We start from the raw sequence: 22,496 nt of genomic DNA on the forward strand, positions 1-22,496 counted from the left end.
AATCTGCCTGTTTATTTACAGAATCTAGTAATTAACACTTTTTTCCCCCTCTTTTCTATATATTGGTGAATTTTTTCACTAGGTCGATTCCAACAAGATTAATATGATCTTTTGGTTTTGATTTAAAATAAGTAGGCATGTTGAAGATATTGTTACTTATTTTTCCTACTTAGAGCAAAGTTGTATATAAGGTTGTTAGTAGCCATTGTTATCCTGAGGTTATAAAAGTAATTTAGGAGTGTGACGTTTGTAAAGTACGTAATGAACCTTTTAGAAAAGAAGGTAACCTTTATTAATAGGAAATTTACTAAAAAGGTTGCATTTGAAAGCGGTGTTTTCATACTGAGTTTACAGTTGAATATGTGTATGTAACCTACCTTGAAGAAAATTGTTTACTTAAAGGAATTTTGTTTTAGTCCTTTCTTCTGTTACATACAGGGAAGTTGGGTTACATTGTGCTACAGTTTTCATCACATGGGTTGTCACCCTTTAAAAATTACAGGATTGTAAACAATGGTGTTGACATACAAGGAAATTGCTACATAATTGGTGAAAGTGCAAGTCAGTACATGTTCCTGGCTTGTTGTACTTGTTATGAAGTTTTTTCTTCCTGATTTAATGGAATCCATGAAGGCTAAATCTGATTTACTTGGTGTATATAATAACCTCAGTAACTGGAAATTAGCGTGGTCAGGTCTAAGAAGTAAACAAACAAAAAGAAAAGCTTCTTGGCAACGGAGTAAATATTGTAAACCAAGTACTAAAATAATGCACAGGAATTTGGTCCTGTCCTCTTTACTTGTTCATTCTGTAGATTCTCTGGGGGTTAATAGTAATAATAGTATTATTTTAGCCTTTTGCAAACTATTAGTAATGTACCCTTTTTACTACTCCTGACCTTTGAGTTTGGGGTTGTGGCAGTAGTTAGTCTGTGCTTACTAACTTAATTATGTTTTGAATATCTTGCCTGTGCCTTTCCATATCCACTCTGTTCTCAAACCTGCTCTGTGCCCTGACATACTGACTTGTGTAAATATGTCGATGCATCGGCCATTGTACTTGGAGAGTGAATCATCAGACGGAAGATCTTCCTCTCTGTCTCTCCTCTCTGTATATCCGCCTTTCCAATAAAAATAAAATAAATCTTTTTAAAAAAATGGGGAAACTTTCTGAGACAGTATACAACTTTGTGATAAGGTAGGCTATTGTCTTTTTTTTTTTTTTTTTTTTTTTGGTAACTTAAGGCTTTTTTTATTTGAAAGACAGATTTAAATGGCTGCAACAGCAGAGCTGAGTCAATTTGAAGCCAGGAGCCTATTTGGGTCTCCCACACCGGATCAGGGCCTCAAGGACCCAGGCTGTCCTCCCGTGTTCTCCCAGGCCACAAGCATAGTCCTGGACTGGAAGTAGAGCAGCCAAGACATGAGCCCATGCCTGCATGGGATGCTAGTGGTAGCAGGTAAAGGATCAGTCCATTCAGCCACAGCGCCAGCCCCCTCAAGATAACTTTAAAACAGTATTATGTGGGGCTAGTATTGCAGCAATTTTTTTTAAAACATATTTTATTTTGTTTTATGGTATCATTCCCTAGGTTCTGGGGATATTGTCATTTTTAAAAAAGATTTAATTATTTTTATTGGAAAGTCAGATCTGCAGAGAGCAAGAGACAGAGATAAAGTTCTTCCATCTGCTGGTCCTCTTCCCAAGTGGCCGCAACAGCTGGAGCTGAGCTGATCCAAAGCCAGGAGCCAGGAACTTCTTCCTGGTCTCCCATGCAGGTCCCAAAATTTTGGGACTTCCTCTATTGCTTTCCCAGGCCACAAGCAGGGAGCTGAATGGGAATGGAGCAGTTGGGATATGAACCGGTGCCCTATGGGATCCCAGGTGTACAAGGTGAGGATTTAGCCACCAGGCTGTTGCACCGGACCTTAGGCTATGGTAAATTTTAGACTTAATTATGAGTGTCTTTTGGAACTGTATATAAGCACAGTTCTCTTCTATGGTAAAATAACAGCCTCTTCAATTTACAAAGATAATGTAGGAAAAAAACACATTTCTCCTTGTTTGCAAAAAATTACATATTCTTTATCAAAAATAATTTCTTTGTTATTTGAGATCAGAGAGATTCTTTCTACTGATTATTTCCCTGAAATCCGACAACAGAGCTAGATCCAGCTGAAGCCAGGAGCCAAAAAGTCAATTCCAGGCTGCCAGGAGCGTGGTTAGGGATCCCAGCAACTTGAGCCGTTGCTGCTGTTTCTCGGGATGTACCCTGGAGGGAAGCTGCGGACCAGAACTAGAGCTGGTTATTTAGCCAGGCACTCCAGCATGCCCCAAGAGCATCTAATGTCTTAGCTAAACGTCTGCCCCAACAGGGATTCATGTTCTCAGGACAAATGTCAGTCCTTTTTTTTTTTTTAAATTGATTACATTGCATTATGTGACACAGTTTTATAGGCACTGGAATTCACCCCCCCCCTAAAACCTGCCTCCCCCAGACAAATGTCAGTCTTTAAGCAAATTTATCTTCCTATTAACATAGTATAACAAGTCTGTTATTATGTAATTTTGGCTTGTCAGTTTTTCATAATCCATGAAAAGTTACTGAATTTTTAAAAGATGCTCTCCTTTCTGTTTCCTTCTCTTGTATACTGTCCCACTTCTCTTAAGTTGTAAAAGGGGCCTTAGCAACAGTCTTCACGTTAACCTGCTCTAACCACATGTACTTGATGAATCATTAAATCATGTTGATTATGCTTTCTCCTCCTATTGCAAACACCTTAGCTTCAAAAATTATCTAGGTTGGGGAGAGGAGCAGATAATAAATGTAAGAAAAACTTTTTTAAAGATTTATTTATTTATTTATTGGAAAGTCAGATTTACAGAGAGAAGGAGAGACAGGAAGATCTTCTATCTGCTGGTTCACTCCCCACGTAGCTGAAATGGCTAGAGCTAAGCCAATCCAAAGCCAGGAGCCAGGAGCTTCTTCCTGGTCTCCCATGTGGGTACAGAGTCCCAAGGCTTTGGGCCGTCCTCAACTGCCCTCCCAGGTCACAAGCAGGGAGCTGGATGGTAATGGAGCAGTTGGGATATGAACTGGTACCCGTATGGGATCCCAGCACATGTGAGGTGAGAACTTAAGACACTAGGCTACCGTGCCAGGTCTACCCCTTTTATTAGATTTATTTATTTATAAGGCAGAGTGTCAAAAAGGGACAGAGAGAAAGACCACCTGCAAGTCTTGTTCCTCAGAAGAGTCTTCCTTGGAGGTGATGCACTTATTTCAAGCTGTGCTGCCTTTGTGCACAGCGTCTTAGGGAGATGATTTTTTAATATGTAGTAGGAAAACCTTCATACTTCAAATTGCTTAATATATTAGAACAAATATATTTAGTAACATTGTGTTTTATTAGAATGAGGTATTTCTTGTATAAATTAAAAATGTTGGTGATATTTTAAAAGGAGAGAGCCTAAAGCTGCTTTTAGGTTTAGCTGTCTTGTTGAAATAAAATAACATTACTTTACAGAAATATATAGAAATTTGGGGGCATTTTGTGTGCTTGCAGTTAAAACCAATTCGTGGCAACGGACAGTTTCTATTTGCAGATGTTTTACTAGTTTCAAGTGACTCTTTGATCCTTTGATTAATCTTAATACAGATCTAAAAGACTTAAACAGTGTATATCTAAGTTCATATCCAATGACCTGCAGCTTTTTTTTTTTTTTTGTAGAATTTGGAGTCAGAGCAAGAAGCATATATAATAAAGTTTGCTTGTTAACACAAGAGAAATTTTATGTAATTTCTACCAAAAAAAGAAAAACCACCACAGGGACATATTAGACCCTACAAGTAGATGGAGATGTTTTCAAAAGATTTATTTTTTATTAGACAGATTTACAAGAAGATACGGAGAGAAAAATCTTACATCCACTGATTTAATTCCTAAATGGCCACAGTTAGGTTTAGCTGAACCAATGCACGGCCAGGAGCTTCTTCCAGGTCTCCCAAATTGCCAAGAATCTGAATCATTCTCCACTGCTTTCCCGGGCCATAAGTAGGGAGCCAGATGGGAAGTGGAGGTTCTGGGACTTAAACTGGCATCCACATGGGGATGCTGATATAGCAAGGCAGAGGCTAAGCCTGTTGAGCCATTGTGCTGGCTCCTAGATTGAGTTGTATAAACAGCTATTTACCGGCTTTGATCATTTGTCATAGTGTGAGGAAATGTAGTTACATGTCTGATGTTAAGCAATAGAGCTGCTCAGTGGGCTGTAGGCCTTTACCTCGTCACCATCACCCCTTCTAGGTGTATGGTGAATGCTAAAGCTTTGCTTAGCAATTGTGGGCATTCCCAGTGGTTACTGTGGTTAAATGGTGGCCTCATTTTCCTTTACTGATGTTTTGAATTTTTTTCTGTCTCAATGAAAAGTCATTAAATTTTAATTTATTTTCCATTGAGGCAAGCATTATAAAAGCATTTAGACTCCTTCAGCCTTCCAGAAATGTTCAATGTGTTTAAATAGTGACTCTAGGCAACAAAATAATACAAAAGAACAAACTGCATCTCCTGGCATTTCATCAGATTTATTAATCCTTGGTCTTGTAGTATCCATGTGAAATGTGCAGGTAACTGATTTTTTGCTGCTAAATCACTTTATCTCATGGATTAAGTAAATAACAAACAGTGTGTACCACAAATCAGTTATTTGAAGCATAGTTGAAGAGGGTACATACTTGGAGAATTATGTATCGTGTGGATTCAGTTATTCTCACTTCTAATGTTATTACTTAGCCAAGAATACAAGGAATAGTGTGATCATTACAGTGTTTTGTGTGACACCTGCAGAGTGCTTTCCTGTACCTGGTTTAATTCACTCCATGGAATGCATGTTCTTCACCGTACCTTTTATCAGTGGCCATGTGCTCATTTGTCCAAGGTTATAGCACAGACTGTGGATGGCAAAATGCCATTCTTTATTAAACTACAGTGTGCTTTAAATACAGTTAGAATTATGTTGAGAAGACAAACATGCAAAGTTGTGTTGTTTCAACATGTATGTGCATTTGATTTTTGTGTTTTGATCTTGTCAATAACATACAAATTCAGAATCTCAAACAAGGGTTTTCAGGCCAGGACAAACAGCTGTATTGGACTTACGTCTGTTTGGTTTATAACTATGCTTATCTCACTTGGAACTGTTGAACCTAAATGGCAGTTCTTCAAAATTGAGCTTCTGAAGACCTCACTCAAAACCACAGCTTTCAAAGTGTGAAACAAACTAGTCTGTTTAACACATTGTTAGCACTTGAAGGTGATGTTTGTTTATACTTATTTTTGCCTGAGTATCCCTGAACTATTTATTATAGTGAATTGCTCTCAGATATTAGAATTAACCTTCTCAGAGCTAGCATCTTATATGACAAGTGGTAGCTTACCAGATCTCCCTCTCTTAACTCTGTTTCATCTCTCCTTAAGATCTTGATGTATGTGGAAGAAACTTGACTCTGGGAGGAAACTTCCAGGCTTGACTTGCTCTGCTTAAGTTGTGGTCGTTGTTAGGGTAGCTAGTGGTCACATCTTTGATATCTATGTATTCGTTCTTTTAGTTGTAAGTTCTAATAAAGATGATCAGAAGGAAAACTTCTAGGAGGAAGTGATATATAAGCTGAAATCTAAAGAATGCATTGGGCATGTGAGGACTAGATAGGGGAGAGGCAAGAAGGAAAAGATGGGAAAAGAAGACTTGTAGCATTGCTGAAAGCCTGCTGGCCAGAGTGCACCAAATGGAGAAAAAGGAGTTGTGCTTGAACCACACAATGTGGGGGAGCTCAAAACTTCAGGGTGAGATTGCAAAGGGAAGCAATGTTCAGTACATACAGTAAGCCATATGGAGGTAGGCCAAATCATTAAAGAATTTGTCATTTTTAAAAAGATTTATTTTTTTTTCATTGGAAAGGTAGATATACAGAGAGGAGGAGAGACAGAGAGGAAGATCTTCCATCTGATGGTTCACTCCCCAGGTGACTGCCACGGCTGGAGCTAAGCCAATCCAAAGCCAGGAGCTCTTCCGGGTCTCCCATGTGGGTGCAGAGTCCCAAGACTTTGGGCCATCTTCCACTGCTTTCCCAGGTCACAAACAGGGAGCAGGATGGGAAGGAAGGCCGCCAGGATCAGAACCAGCACCCATATGGGATCCCGGCATGTGTAAGGCGAGGATCTTAACCTCTACACTATCGCACCGGGCCCAAGAATTTGGCTTTTAAAAATGAGAGAAAAGAATTTCTCCACTGAGAGCTGTGGGGGAACAGCCCTATCCATAGTGGACTGCTTCAGCTAAATTCAGTTGGGTGTGCTCTCAGGAATCCTGGTTGTGGTCATCTCCAGCCTTCACCATCAAGATTGCTTGTGGTCCTTCAATCACCTCTTGTTACTTGCAATTCACCTTGCTTCTTCTCATTTGCTTTGTTTTCTAGTTTAGTCTGAATCACTTTGGACAGATCCTCTATTTATTAGTTTATTAGGTCATGTTCTTTAAGGACAAGACACATCATAAAATAATCTTGATGTACAGTTTTAGCCTTTTGGTATTTTTTTATTTTGTTTTTATATATAGATCTGTAGCATGTATATTTATATGCTGTAATTTTTAGTTATTTCCTTTAATTTTTTTCTAAGATTCATTTATTTTTATTGGAAAGTCAGATATACAGAGAGAAAGATCCTCCACCTGCTGGTTCACTCCCCAAGTGGCTGTGACAGCCATAGCTGAGCTGGTCTGAGGTCAGGAGCCAGGATCCTCCTGTGGGTCTCCCAAGCGGGTGCAGGGTCTCAAGACTTTGGGCCGTCCTCGACTGCTTTCCCAGTCCACAAGCAGGGTGCTAGATGGGAAGCAGGACCAGCAGAATTAAAATCGGTGCCCACCTGGGATCCTGGCCGCATGTGCAAGGCGAGGACTTTAGCCACAAGGCTACCACATTGGGCCCCCTTTTTCTTTAAAACTTTTAACATCTTATATTTTCATTTTATTTGGAAGACAGAACTGGAAACATATCTTTCATCTGCTAGACTATTCCTCAGATGCCCACAACAGCCTGCACTAATCTAGGCCAAAACATGAGAGACAAGGACCCAGGTACTTGAACTGTCACTTTTTGTCTCCTGGAATGTGAATTGGCAACAAGCTGGATTGCAAGTGGAAGAGCAGTTTGAACCTAAGCACTCGCTCTAATGTGCGTTCTGGGCTTATCAACCAGGGTTTTACTCGCAGGTATGTAGGCTGTCACCTGCTGCCTCCCAGAGCTGTAAGGCTGAATCGGAGGTGGAACAAGGACTCAAACACAGGAACTCTGATAGAAGTGGGTATACCAAGCAGGCCTCAATTACTGAGGCAAATGCCCACCCCTGCTTATCTTTCTAAAATTTTCATTGTTTACATTTCAGACTTTGAAAACTCTTCATAAATATTTTTATTGGCTACATAATACTGTGGTCAGTTGGTTAAAACTTAGGTTCCTAAGAGTGAATATGTGACTATTTTTTCTGTTTTTCTTAGTTAGAATGCTGTGCTTTACCTAAAATTTACTAAAGGTTAAAATCTTTTAGGTTTCAATTCACTGTCAAATTGCTGTCCAAAAGAGTTATACCAATATATGAATGTAGCCATTTCATTATATTTGCCCAAGTATTACCTTTTACTACTTCTATGTAATTACTTGCAGGTTTTTAAAATTGATTTGGAGGAAGTACATGTGTGTGTATGCTCACCCTCTCTGATTCACTCCCCAAATTCCTATAAAAGCTTGGATTAAAGGCAGATAGATACTAGGAATTTAATCCAAGACTCCCACAGGGGTGACATTAAACCAGTCATTTTAGCTATCACTACTAGTTCCTAGTATCCACGTTTGTAAGAGACTACAGTCAGAGGGTTAATCCAGGTATCAAACCCCGGTTCTCTGTTACGGCCACATGAGATCTTAACCTGACTTTTAACTGCTAGATTAAGTGTCCAGCACTACTTGCTATTTTAGTAATTTTTGAACAATGGTCTCATGTTTGTATTACATTTCTCAGTTATGTGGTTGGCTATATTATCACATCCTTTTTAATCAAGCTAGTGGATGGATGAGACAAATATAGATACACATATATCTATATACAGATGCTCAATATCCTACAAAATTAGTTACCTATATTCCCAGCCTACTAAACATCCTAGCTTAGTCTAGCATACCATAAAGGTCATCAGAAAGCTTTACATTAGCTTAACATTAAATAAAGTCATCTAATAAGAATAAAACATTTTTAATACATTGTTAAAATCTCATGCTAGTATATTGAACATTGAGGAACAGAATGGGTGTACAGTTAGACTTTTGTACCATCATAAAGATTGACAATCTTAAGTTGAACCATCAACAGGGACTCTGCGCATATACATACATAAATATATTTCTGTATCTGGTGAGTTTGTGAAATAAACATTGAGAACAAATGCATTTTAAATGCTTACAGAGTCCAGAAGTATAGTGGTACAAATCATACTGTCAAATAGTTCATCTTCTTCCATTAATAATGGTAATACTATTTCCTTAGAAGGAAATATTATCTAATTAAGTATTATCTATCAGGCTAGAGAGCATATTTAAGGCCTTAGTCTGGAAAGTGGACATATGTATGCTTGTGTACTTGCTGGGATTTTCCTCTGCATTTTGCAGACATGTCAGGTAGTATCAACATAATCCACAGCTGTTGCTGATGCTGTGGGCCGTAATTTCACTGTACTGTTGCCCTGCCCTAAGAGGGACTGTAAGACAACATGGAATTCTTGGCATCTCCAGAGTGAAAGAAGGTTGCCTCTAAGAAACCTTGCTTCTGTGGAACTCGGTCCTTTGTATTTTAAAAAACGAAATGTAAGTGTGTGGTAGAAGAGATTGAGCTTGCAGTCTGTCAGTAGGACTGTGAAGCACTGTGTCTCTGCAAGGCAGTGGTGCGGCTTGCCCATTTAGAGAGATAATGCATTTTTAAATTATTGGGGAAGCTTCTTCAGATAACCTCATTTCTTCATGATAAGGTTTCCAGGTACAATGAGCCATTTAGGTGTGCTGGGGCAGATACATATTTAAGAGTCAGTATACTAAATAACAAGAAGGCAATTGTGTTATTGAAGCATAATTATAATTTTTTCATATTCTTGGTTCCTAAAAAAATTATATATTCTTAAAAGAGAGGACTATCTGTTAAAATTCCTTAAGAGGAGCATAAAAGTTTCTGTGCTATTTTTCTAATTCTAGAAATGCTTAAAGTTTTTTTTCTTCCTTGTGTCTCATGAATTAAATACCTTGTTTATGGCTCACCCATCTCAGTTAATGCTATATTCCGTTGTAATCTAGTGCCACTCCCTTCCCCTACTTTTTGAGACTTCCTCTGACTTTGGCTACTGAGTTACGTTTGGTACTAATTCATAAAGTGACTTACTTCTGTTGAATTCCAGTGTAGTTGGTTGGAGTGTCAAGCTCTGCCCCCTCCCCAGGCATACTCTGCAGTCTGCCTTCATTGGCTTCCTCTTCTGGGAACGGTACCAAGTGAATCCCATTTCATGTCTCTGCCTCCCTCCCTCAGTACCATCCTAGTTTGTTAGACTCCATGGTTTCATCCATAAGCTAATCTTATTCTTTATTTAAGTAAATTAGATTCCAATTTCTGATTGTACAAAGATAAATTTCCTTCTCTTGCCCTAATAGGATTCTAATTTTGTAAAAATTTGAATTTTTCATTAGTAAATAGTCTATTAAGTATGTACTAAAATTGTTCCTTGGCGTATCTTAAATTAAAGCTTTTTATTTCTAATACTTCAACACACACACACACACACACACACACACCTACCAAAGCTAAACTTTCCTTATTAAAATGCAAAGCCTAATGTCTTCCTGCTTTTTGAAGAGCTTCTGTCCATTATTATAATCTGTAAAGTAGCCAAGAGCTCCTTAGAAGCAGGACATCATTTAGATTTAAAACAATTATGACCTGTGTGAAAACTAATTGATGTGGTGTAACCATTTGTGGGGGTGGCAGCCACAGTTTTACTTCAGTGACAGAGTCTGGAGACCGCCGATTCTCATTCACCTTAAAGGCTTCACCAAAGCTTCCCTGGGAAAAAAAGCTGTTGGATTGTTTTTATTCTGCTGGATAAAGTTTGTGTAACTAGAAAAACAGACGACACAGTTGTGAGCATAGACCTTTTATTTTTTTCCTCAGATGTTTGACAGTGTAAACATACATAAAATACATATTAAAGTTTAGATGCTTTGTATATTGTGCAATAAATTGAAGCCTTAAAAAGAAACATTTCATTAAAAAGAAACTCATTAGTTTTACTTAAGACAGTAAAATAGCAGCAAGTACCAAGACATTGTGCACTTCTTTTATTTAAGACAAGTTACTTCATTTACATCGGAGTCCAAAATGTAAGACTGGCTTTCTTGAATACTGAGTATAGCTTGAGTCACTGGTTAGATAGGGGCATAATTTCCCGACTGTACATCAGAGAGGAGTGCTTTCGTTAGATCAGAAAGTGCAGACCCTCAGCCAGCCAGCATGACCACAGCATTAAGCATTAAGAGAAACGAAGTATTTACTTCCCAAGCACTTGCAACAGAAGGTAAGTGAGTCTTTACATTTGTGGTTGTTTCTTCCCTCCGTAAGTTAAGGGTTGTGCTTTGTTGAGGCATTTCTGAGAAATTATTTGGCATGCCACTGGTGATGCTTAGGGTCAAGGGTGTTGGGGAGGATTTTGTGGAGCTAGTGAGGCTTGTGTTTGCAACCATTCCATCCTGGAGATGAACGGTGAGAGTCGCAGCTGCTGCTTCGTGGGAATTGGTGGTTCCTGTGGCTGTATCTTCTGGATAGGGCACCAAGGCCTTGTCAGTGCTAGTGAAGGCGCTATCTTTGCTTAGTGTGACACCAAACGTTTCCTTTGTTCGGAATTGTTTAGGCATTTTGGTCACCTTGGGTTGGGTTACCATACTTAGAGAGTTAATGGTGTCCCCTGTCTGCGTGCCACTTACAGTGAATAAGCTTGAGGTAAATCCAGCAGGTGTGGGATATATGTTCTGCTCCCTCAGCGATGATGTTTGGTTAGAACAGGGAGTCCCTAATACATGGGCCTTTGTCTCCATCATCCACTTCAATAAGTAAGTCATGTTTTGTTTGTGATCACATGACCACCTGTTATTGTGAAGAGTTATCTCTTGTAATTGAAAGAGTTGGTCAAAAGACTGCTCTGGAATGAATGTGAACTTATTGTTGTGCAGGTAAAGATGTGTGAGATTTGTCAGGTTTATTAATGTTCCTGGAAGGATTTGGGTCAAGGAATTATTAGACAGGTCCACAATAAGTAATTTGGAAGGCATGTTGGTTGGAACTGTCCAGAGTTTGTTACTACTGAGATTGAGAACCTCAAGATTTCTAAGTGTGTTTTTAATGAGGACAACCTTCTCCAGCATGTTCTTAGAAACATCCAGATATTTAAGATTCCACTGATAAGCAGTATCAGATTTGTCAAGAAGTTTAATGTTGTTGTTAGCAGCAGACACGTTCCAAAGAGACCGAGGTAACTGAGCAGGCAGGCTTTCCAGCCTGTTATTTGAAATGTCCAGGGTCCTCAGATTGGTATACTGCGTTAACTGGTTATGCAGATCAGTGAAGTGGTTATGAGACAGGTTTAAATGAATAATATTCTCTTGCAGTCCAGACGGTAATGTAGTCAAGTTTCTGCCTGAACAATCCACATATCTGTGCCTCTCTGTGCATTTACATTGGAGAGGACAAATGCATAAAATACCAGGTGTGAGAAACAGAAGGATGAACAGGCAGGGAGACATTTTCAATATCTGATATTCCATCAAAGCCTGGAAACAAACAGATACACCCTTCTTTTAATATGCAAATACAATTTAGGCATCTGCATGGGTCAGTTAGCATTAGGCAAAATTTTCAATAAACCTCCTTGTTGTCGAGTCCTTTTATAATTGTTCCAGTGATTAAACTAACAAAGCTCCCCTTCATTTATAGTCCAAATGCCTAATCCTTCAACTGGGGCTATGTGGTAGAGACTCTCTCTTCTACCCTATGCTGCATTTTCTTTCTCCTTTTACAATAATTTTTGTTTTTCTTACTCAACCTCCCAGAAACTTAATAAGGTAAATTGACGTTCTCTGTAAACATGAAGAGTTGCAGTCCTAAGCTGTTACTGTTTTTGAAAATATGCTTTCTTACTTAGATAGGAAAAAATGGCTGTCATGTCTCTCTTTTTACATCTCTGCAGTAATATGAGACTCAGTATGTTTGTAGGATGAGATTTTATTTAGATATTAAAGCGTTCATTCACATTTTATGCTTGTCTTTTTAAACTAAATAGATCCTGGTCCAACATTTTCAGGCACTTGAAAAATCCAGACCAACACCAGAGCTTTAAGCCTCACATTTTCTGAAGTGATTTTCCCTGTATATTTCAGTGCCATTTTCAAAAGGAAAGCTATATAACATGTATATATACATTTATGTGTAAAACATGTATATATATCTATATATTTACCAACAAATGAATATTTTAAAGAAATCCCTTCACTGATACTGCAGCAAATTTCTGGTGCATGCACTCACCATTGAATAAATAGTCTTAGCACTGACTTTTTCTTAAAAAAAGGAAAGGGGGGAAAAATGGGATTTGCTCTTTTACTGATGTAAATAGCAGCTTACCATAGTGTCGTCTTCACCATCAGCATCTCATTTTCTCCGGGAAATGTAAAGCTTAGAGGTCGTGTTGTTCTGGAGAGTCGGCACCGACTGTGGCCGTGGGCTGTGCGTGCCTGCTCAGCTGCATTGTGCTGCTGGGAGCTGGAGCTCTGCAACCACCTGATCAGGACCACAGAGGAGGACTGCAGAGCTGTCATGGGCGCTGACTCAAATGCACTGCTAGAGGTGCAGGCTCTCTGCAAGTGCGTGGCCTGCAACGGACCTGTTACAGGGCACAAGACGTCATACACCTTAGAACCAGCCCTTACTTCTTTCTGCTGTCTGTCTTAGCTTTCAATCTCCATTTTAACATTTGCCACGTTAAGAATTTGTGATTCTTTTTAATGCCTCTGCTTGAATTCTTTTTACATGTTGAAAAGTGTTCAGAATGAGCTTGATCTTCCTTCTGGATGGCTTCTAAGATACTAAGATTTTTAATTCCTGTCTTTTTATATTCTTTCCAAAAATTGTACAATCATGTTATTTTTAAAAATATAACACTCTGTTTGATTTTTATGTCCATTTATGCTACAGTCATTGTTATGTTGTTCACTCAGCTTTTCAAATTTATTACCCACTTAAGTTAAATATTTTATCTTTTTAAGGAGGTGAAGAAGTATTTACATAGGATTATTTTGCCTTTATTTTTCTCTGACACAGAGAATCATTTGCTTGAGGCTATACAAAAACTACATTACTCTTTAAAATGAGCATCTTATTTTTTATTATTAATTCCTGTGGCATGCTAAATGTTTTATTTTGTGTATTAGGGATTAAGTGTATTTTGGCTCTTCATGAAACTTGTATGACTGGTAAACGAATATGACTGCTTTTTCTAGAGATATTTTGGTGCTAAATGAATAACATGTATTTGATTTTGTAGTTTAAAAATAACTATCAATTTCAAGTGATTTAAAATTTTTTATATTTTGTTTTCAGACAAAGATTGTAGTTTTTAAATTTCATGAAATAATGTAAAAGGAAAGACTTTGATTATGAGCTCAAATTTATGGTTATTCTCCTTCCATATTGGACTGATGGTCTAAATACTATTTTTTTTAATATTTATTTTTATTGGAAAACCAGATTTACATAGAGAAAGCGAGACAGAGAGAAAGTTCTTCCATATGCTGGTTCACTTCCCAAGTGGCTGCAATGTCCAGAGCTGAGCTGATCTGAAGCTAGGAGCCAGGAGCTTCTTCCTGGTCTCCCACATGGGTACAGGGTCCCAAGGCTTTGGGCCGTCTTCAATGGCTTTCCCAGGTCACAAGCAGGGGAGCTGGATGGGAAGCAGAGTGACCAGGACACAAACCGGCACCCATGTGGGATCTCAGCGTGTGCAAGATGAGGACTTTAACCACTAGGCTACCATGCCAGGCCCCTAAATAGTATTTAAACTCACATTTCATTTCAAAAATGATCAATTTACCTTAGTAAAGAAAGCAAGTGAAATCATGGTATTTTGATTGTTATACTGTCACTGTTTTTTTAATGGGAATTAACAGATTGAATATAAGAAAAAAGTCTAAATGGTCTCCTTATTGAACGTTTTCTGTGTCTCTAAATTGCATTTACCATTATTTAAATTGTATACACCAATAGAATTTACTGTGTGAAAATTTTATTTTTTAGGGAAAAAACTATAGTGAGTAATCCCCAGTTGTAGAAAACTAATGTTCTTTGAAAAGTACCTATATTTTAAAAGAGAGCAGCATTGGAAATTTATTATTGATTTGGTGCTTTATTGCCACTTTACTTTGAGAGTTCAGTTAGGCTCTTAAGATTCTTTCTATGTATTTCAGAAACCATTCATCCATCATAGCACTTTAAAACCACTGTGTTCAAAAATAGTGTGTTTTTAAAAATTGAAACATTTGTCCCACCCCCTTTCCTCCATACCTGACCCTCCCCACCCTTATAAGGACTCACATGGGCATGCATCCCTCTCAACTATGTAGACAGTATTAAAATGGAAATTTAAAATATTGTATCAGCATAGATACAATAAGAAATATTGTAGAAATATAGAAATCATAGAAATATAAGATGGTTGGTTGTGATGCTTAGAGTTCTGTTTTAGCTTATGTGACACTTTTTTATATTTTTTGAACATTTTTTAAAGGTTTATTTTTATCAGAAAGGCAGATATAGAGAGAGGAGGAGAGACAGAGAGGAAGATCTTCCATCTGATGATTCACTCCCCAAGTGGCTGCAGTGGTTGGAGCTGAACCAATGCTAAGCCAGGAGCCAAGAGCTTCCTCCAGGTCTCCCATGCAGGTGCAGGGTCCCAAGGCTTTGGTCCGTCCTCGACTGCTTTCCCAGGCCACAAGCAGGGAGCTGGATGGGAAGCAGGGTCACCGGGATTAGAACTGGCACCCATATGTGATCCTGGTGTGTTCAAGGCAAGGACTTTAGCTGCAAGGCTATTGTGCCAGGCCCTAAGCGTACACTTTTACACTTGAAGAGGTGTGACTAAGGAACAATTTCCTGAATATTTACGTTTCTTTTTTTTTTAAGGTTTGTTTATTTTTATTGGAAAGACATACTTACAGAGAGAAGGAGAGACAAAGAGAGAAAGATTTTCCATCAGCTGGCACATTCCCCAAATGGCCGCAATGGTCAGAGCTGAGCCAAGAGTGGGTCTCCCACATGGGTGCAGGGAGGAGAGCCATCCTCTGCTGCTCTCCCAGGCCATAAGCAGGCACTGGATGAGAAGAGGAGCAGCCAGAACATAAACTGGCACCCATGTGGGATGCTGGTGCTTGCAGGTGGAGAATTAGCTAGTTGAGACATTGATATTTCCCTTTTTGATTGTAGGGAATCTCCTTATGACAGTGGAGAAGTAGAATTATCTCTTCCACAACTTTGGTTTGAAGACTAGGACATGTTATTTCATTAACAAATGAATTTGAGGGTCTGGTGCAATAGCCTAGTGGTTAAAGTGCTCGCCTTGCTCGCATCGGGATCTCATATGGGTGCTGGTTCTAATCCTGGTAGCCCTCCTTCCCATCCAGCTCCCTGCTTGTGGCCTGGGAAAGCAGTTGAGGACTGTCCAAAGCCTTGGGACCCTGTACCCACATGGGAGACCTGGAAGAAATTCCTGGCTCCTGGTTTCAGATCAGCTCAGCTCTGGCCTTTGCAGCCACTTGGGAAGTGAATTATTGGACAAATCTTTCTTTGTGTCTCTCTTCCTCTCTGTATATCTGCCTTTTTAATAAAAATAAATAATCTTTGAAAAATAGATCTTAAAAAATAAATCTTAAAGAAAATGAATTTGAGTTTAGGCTATATCAGGATTAGATTCTGCATATAGCAGAATGTTCTGATAGTAATAATGACTGCGGCTCCCGTCTCCTGTTGGTAGACGGCATGCAGAACTGTCTCATGTTGCTGGAACACAACTATAACATTCCCACAAAGAAAATGGGAAATATTTCAAAGTATTTGAATTATAGCAGTTTTACCTTAAACTGTTAGAAATACATGAAATAAAATAATAGTCCATTACTGTTATTCAAAAGCAAGAATAATTTTGGAGGTTTAAGTGTTTATTAAAACTAACCTTTATAATATGTATTTCTTTCTTTATTTATTTGGAAGACAGTGACAGAGAAGGATAGAAGGGGAGAGAGGTATTTTTCATTTTGTGGTTAACTAAAAGGAAGAGATAGATAGATATGTATCTTCCATTCATTTGTTGAGTCCTTAAATGGCCCCAGCAGCCTAAGCTGGTCCAGGCAGAAACCAGTAGCCTAGAGCTGAGACTCCCACACGGGCTGTGCGAGCACCGTGCTTGGTCCATCTTCTGCTTCCCAGGTCCCCGGAGGGAGGTGGTTCTGAATGGAGCAACCAGGACACACCCCAGCACTCTGATTGGCTATCCCTTGTGGTGGCTTATTCCACTGAGGCTCAGTGCCTTCTCCTTATAGCTTATTGTAGATATCATAAAGACACAATACATTTTAGGTAATTCTGCCCTGACCAGAAACTACATTTGTTAGGCAGCTGTTGTATACTAGATAATGATTTGAATGTTTTTTTGTGTTCTAGAATGTATTATTCCCCAGCATTGTGAAAGGCCTAACAAGCCACCTGCTAGGAATGGCTATCTCATGCTAATCAGTAGTTTCAATTTTCCTTTTATTGTTAAATTGACTACATTTGCTGTGCTTAATTTTCTATTTTTGGTATATTTGAGTGTCCTTTATTCTAAATGCTTGAGACCAGCAATATTTCAGATTTGGGAATTTTTTTCAGGTTTTACAATATTTGCAGAGCCTTTACAAGTAGAAGATTCCTAACTCAAAAATCAAAATCCAGAGTGCTCTGAAATTTTAAACTTTGGGAGTACAAACGTGACAAAAAGTGTTAACTCATTTAGAACATTCTGGATTTTGCATTTTTACATCTAGGATGTTGGACTTGTAAGGTTTAAACTGACTCTTCTGCTGAAAACAAGTAACAGTACACAATAAAGTATTTTAAAATACATGGAACAAGTGACAGGGTGGGAATTAGTTTGATTCATATGGATCGGTCTCCTTACCCAGCTCCCCACTCTTTTTTTCTCAATTGTTCTCTAAAATGTCCCTCATTCTGAATTTATCTCTTTGCTTCCTTGGGAATATTTAATTTGTTCTTCTATCCCCCATATGTCCTATAAATAGTTCCTAACAGTATTAACATATTTGCTGATTTGCATCATCCCACAATAGTTTCAAAATAATACCAGTATTGCTAGAATTAGATTAGAGACTACTGAATGAAGTTTTAAGATTTCTTAGCAGTTCAATCTGCTATTAGAATTTGTTTTCCGAAGGATCGGTAGTCAGTTCTATGTTCTAATGCACCTTAAAACAAATCTCTTGTGTATCTGTCTGTTACCATCAACCTGACATATGCTTATACTTGTTTGTTTCGGTGGACTGGCAGTTTTTAGAGATCATGTGAGTCAGATATGTGAAGAAATATTTTCTGAGAAATAATGCTTCTCCCTCCCCTCTATTCTTTTTTCATTTTTGTACTGGTGATGATTTTTATTCATGAAATCTTAAAATACAGTGACATTTGGCTGTACCTTTTATTTAGAATTCTATGTTAGTATTACAAAGATGAGGAAGTTGCAGACTCATGTGGGCCTCTGATTAGGATGGGGAATGTCAGGGTGAGGGAGAAGTAGAGTGAGGAAAATGTTGATGTTTTTCTGTGTCCGGAAGGACGGATGCACTGCTCCTTGCGTCAGACTACATCAGCATTTGGCTGAATCTTAACAGTATTTCTTTCTGCAGGTATGTAAAAATACATATGTGTAGTATATGTTCTGTCTTCCTCTTTTTCTATAAAAGGCTACAAAATACTGTTCTATGCCATGTTCTTTCTTCCTTACTAATACAGCCTTGAAGATGACTCTGCGTCAGCAAATTAGGATCTGTCCTTCTATTTCATGATGTGTAGGACTTCATTTGGGAATGTATCGTGGGTGATGGTTGTCCTGGTTGTTTCAGGCTTCTGCTGTTTAAGTAATATGAGTAATGACACAGTGAATATTTCATACTTTTGCCAAAGAGTATTTGGAAAGATCCATAGTTGTAGCATTGCTGGGCAGAATGGTAAATGCATCTAGAATTTTTCTAGGAATTGTTAAGTTCCTCTCCACAGATGAAACTGTTTGGCGGTCCCACTGGCAGTGTGTCTTAAAGCCTTGTTCCATACAGTCTTAATACAACCTGTTTTAAAAGTGGATTTGTATTACCTGATAGGTAAGCCACATTATATCATTACAATTTTGAATGCATTTCTCTAGCTATGAAGCTAGTTGTATATCCTTTTTTTTTTTAAGATTTATTTATTTATTGCAAAGGCAGATATACACAGAGGAGGAGAGAGACAGAGAAGAAGATCTTCCGTCCGATGATTCACTCTCCAAGTGAGCACAACGGCCAGTCCTATGCCGATACGAAGCCAGGAGCCAGGAACTTCTTCCCGGTCTCCCACATGGGTGCAGGGTCCCAAGGCTTTGAGCCGTCCTCAACTGCTTTCCCAGGCCACAAGCAGGAAGCTGGATGGGAAGTGGAGCTGCCGGGATTAGAACCGGCACCCATATGGAATCCCGGCAGGTTCAAGGCGAGGACTTTAGCCGCTAGACCACATCACTGGGCCCTAGTTGTATATCTTTAAATAGGTTTATATGAATTTTCTTCAATGATTGTCTTTTATATATTTTGCACATGTTTTCCTGTTTTGAACTTAAAAGCTTTTAAAATTTTACAGATGCTATCACTTTTTCTTAATTTAAGTTGCATTTATTTTATTTTCCAACTTGCCATGTGTCTTTTGCCTTGGTTACAATGTATGTTTTGTTGTTTATATTTTAAAATTTGATATTACTGAGTTTCTCTTATTTAATTACTTCTAGATTTTGTGTCTACCTTGACTGTAACCATGATATAGGATATAGGCCTGTAAACTAGCAGTTCAGCCATTATGCCAAACTCCTGCCCCTTCTGCATGTTTATTCTAATGTAGTGTGAAGTATGCATCCAATTTTATTTTTTCCAAATGTCTATGTAATTGTTACAGCACTTGTACCTGCTAATTTGATACCTGAGTCTGTTTATGAATTTTATTGGGTTCCATTGATGCTTTTTTATTCATATACCAGAGGCACAGTGTTTTACTAGTAAGAAGCCCAGGTCTTTCATTATTATTTCCAAATTAGGTAATTACATCAAATACTGGCTCACCATGTCTCCTACCACCTATAGCAAGCAGAGCAATCGTGCGGTACATGTGTGAATGTTTTGGCACATAAAGTAGGTTGCTCTTTAGTTCTATGTTGCTACAAGAGGCCTTGCCATGAGACTTAGAACAAACTGCTTTTAGCATCACTTCTAAGCAAACCACTTGGTTTCTTTGGTCCTATTTTCTCAGCAGGAGAAAGCAAAAGGGATTGAACTCTTGTTTATCTTCGGGGTTGTTGCTGAATCAGGTGAAAATGCTGATCTGGTGAGAACACCCGAGTATGTAGCTCCCCGGTGTCTTTTGCTATGTTCATGAAATAGACTCTAGGTTCTGTATCCTAATTCTTTATTCTTCTCACTGTTTTTTTTTTTAATTGCAGTTTTTTTTTTTCTTTGCTACACTTCTTTTATTGGCTCCAATATCTTTTCTGCTGAATAAGCAAGAATTACACTATTTGGCAGCTCAACACTTCCCAGCTGACCCCAACTGGAAAAAAAATTACATGCAGTAAATGTGAATGATTTGTCTCCCTGGCAGAGAGTTTCTTTTAAAACAAAACAACAACAAAAAACTTAACTGCTGCCAGTAGTTCAGTCTTCTGATGCACAAAAAACAATAAGAAAAAAATTGCCTCCAATGTTTGAGTAAAGTTGACAAGATTGGGGCCAGGTCATCATCTGCTGTTGTAAGAAATTTGCTATGTTTTTATTTCACAGTGCCCATCCTTCAGGAGATTAGGAAAGAAAGTGGTGAAAAAAGGAATTAAAATGTGGAGAAATTCTATTAGGTAACTTTCTTACAGGCAAAAAAAAAAAAATGGAGGCGGGGCTATTAGAATTATATTAAGTTAAAGCATGTTGAACATGACAAATATAAAAGCAGTGTATCTTACTTAAACCTCAAAAGAATAATGGACTTCTCAGATTTCTGGATGCTGCATGGTAAATTAGCTATTAGCTATGTAAGTGCTAAATCAGAGAAAGACGTGAAAGAAACATTTTACTGTGGAAGACAGAAGAGAACCAATGTAGACAGTAAACATGCTTACTCAGGAAGAGTAAGAAAACCAAGAAAGAATTTTTAGCAGTTAAGTCATCTTTTTTTTTTAAGATTATTTTTATTGGAAAGGCAGATATACAGAGAGGAGGAGAGACATAAAGATCTTCTGTCTCCTGATTCACTCCCCAAGTGGCCACAATGGCTGGAGCTGAGCCAGGAATTTCCTCCAGGTCTCCCATGTGGGTGCAAGGTCCCAAAGCTTCGGACTGCTTTCCCAGGCCACAAGCAGGGAGCTAGATGAAAGTGGAGCTGCCGGGATTAGAACCGGCAACTATATGGGATCCTGGCACGTTCAAGGTGAGGACTTTAGCCACTAGGCTATCATGCTGGGCCCAGCAGTAAATTCTTTAAAAAAAAGTTTTTTTAGAAGATTTATTTATTTGAAAGGCATGGTTACAGAATGTGGGGTAAGACAAAGATCCTCTGACTACCAGTTTATTCCTTAGATGGCTACATGGACTAGGGCTGGGCCAAGCCAAAGCGAACCAGGAGCTTCTTTCAGTTTTCCCACATGGAATCAGGGGCTAACTACTTGAGCCGTTCTTTGCTTCTTTCCCAGTTACATTAGCAGGGAGCTGGAACAGAAGTAGAGTAGCTGGGCCTCAAACCAGCATTCATCTCAAATGTAGGGATTGCAGTTTGGGCCACAATACTACGCTACTATGAATCAAGTCTTCATGATCAGTAATGGATGGCTTAAAAGGTTTACAGAGGGCATGGTATATAAAATTCCCATGTTCAAAAACCTGATCCTTTTTTTTAAAGATGGAGCTTGGACTCTGACACAAATGCTACAAATGAATGTTCTATTCTTTTGTGAAAATCCCAGAATCATGAGAAGTTCTTAAAGACCAAGTTACCAGTGAAACATCCACACATTTTTGTATAAGATACTGTTTGTCCCTGGAGTGGAGGTCAGAATGAGGAGGAGGGATGTGTGTGAACTGGGCAGAAGAGTATTTCTGCATATATGGTGGCATCCCCTCAAGCATAAATAGGCCACCAGCATTCTTTTCTTGGGCAAAGGTTAGGCCTGGCTGTGATAACTCACATGTGTCAGTTATTGGATAAATGGATAAAAGGCAAAATTCTGCATCTTAAAGGTGGTATAAGAGGTTAGGGAAAAGGAAGTGTTAAGTTTAGTGAATAGTTAAGAATCGTTTATATTTTGAGATAGTATGTTTCTCCTGGGAAATAATCTAAATTTGGAATGAAGCAATACATTTCTTTGTCCCCTCTCTTTTTAAGATTTCATTTTTATTTGAGTGCTTAAAAGAAGATGATGTTTGAAGAATCTAGTTTTAAAATTTGAGTTTCCTCAGTGTAATAGGTGCTTACATTTTAGGGTGTGTACTCATTTTTTTTTTCAATCAAATGTCCCCAACTTAATCCTCCACTTTATTTACTATTTCCAGTGAAACTACAAAATAGAACTGCTGCATTTTAAAAATATTTACTTATATATCTACTTATGTATGTAAATATGTATTTATTTATAAAAGGCAGATTTACAAAGAAAAAGAGAACCTGAGAAAAAGATTTTCTATTCACTGATTCACTCCCCAAATGGCCCTCACAGTCAAAGCTGAGCCAAGAGCCAGGATCCAGGAGCTTCTTCCAGGTCTCCCACGTGGGTACAGGGTTCTAAGAACTTGGGCCATCTGCTTTCCCAAGCCATAAGCAGAGAGCTAAATGGAAAGTGGAGCAATTATGACATGAATCGGCATCCATATGGGACGCTGGTGCTTGCAGACAGAAATAGCCAATTGAGCCATCACACCAGCCCCATGCAAATTTGCCATCCTCACAAACTTATTTACTACTTGAATTGTTGGTTTAAAATATAGAGTATTTAATCTCATTCTTCCCTATTCCAATATTTGAAATAGAAAAATA

The 22,496-nt window shown here is 38.4% G+C and overlaps 2 protein-coding genes across 5 annotated transcripts in view; one reads left to right on the plus strand and one right to left on the minus strand.

Annotated features, from left to right (window-relative positions):
* NF1 (neurofibromin 1) overlaps positions 1-22,496 on the plus strand; it is a 231,966-nt gene that overhangs the window by 139,315 nt on the left and 70,155 nt on the right. The window lies entirely within an intron of this gene.
* On the minus strand, positions 10,233-13,698 carry OMG (oligodendrocyte myelin glycoprotein). The gene is made up of 2 exons (XM_041001783.1): positions 12,765-13,698; positions 10,233-11,914 (listed from the first exon to the last, which is right to left on the minus strand). The coding sequence occupies exons 1-2, from the start codon at positions 12,765-12,767 to the stop codon at positions 10,589-10,591; spliced, it is 1,329 nt and encodes a 442-aa protein (XP_040857717.1). The 5' UTR covers positions 12,768-13,698; the 3' UTR covers positions 10,233-10,588.

This window comes from Ochotona curzoniae, unplaced genomic scaffold (genome assembly GCF_017591425.1).
Source record: "Ochotona curzoniae isolate NIBS_2020 unplaced genomic scaffold, NIBS_Ocur_1.0 scaffold_2453, whole genome shotgun sequence".
NCBI lineage: Eukaryota > Metazoa > Chordata > Mammalia > Lagomorpha > Ochotonidae > Ochotona > Ochotona curzoniae.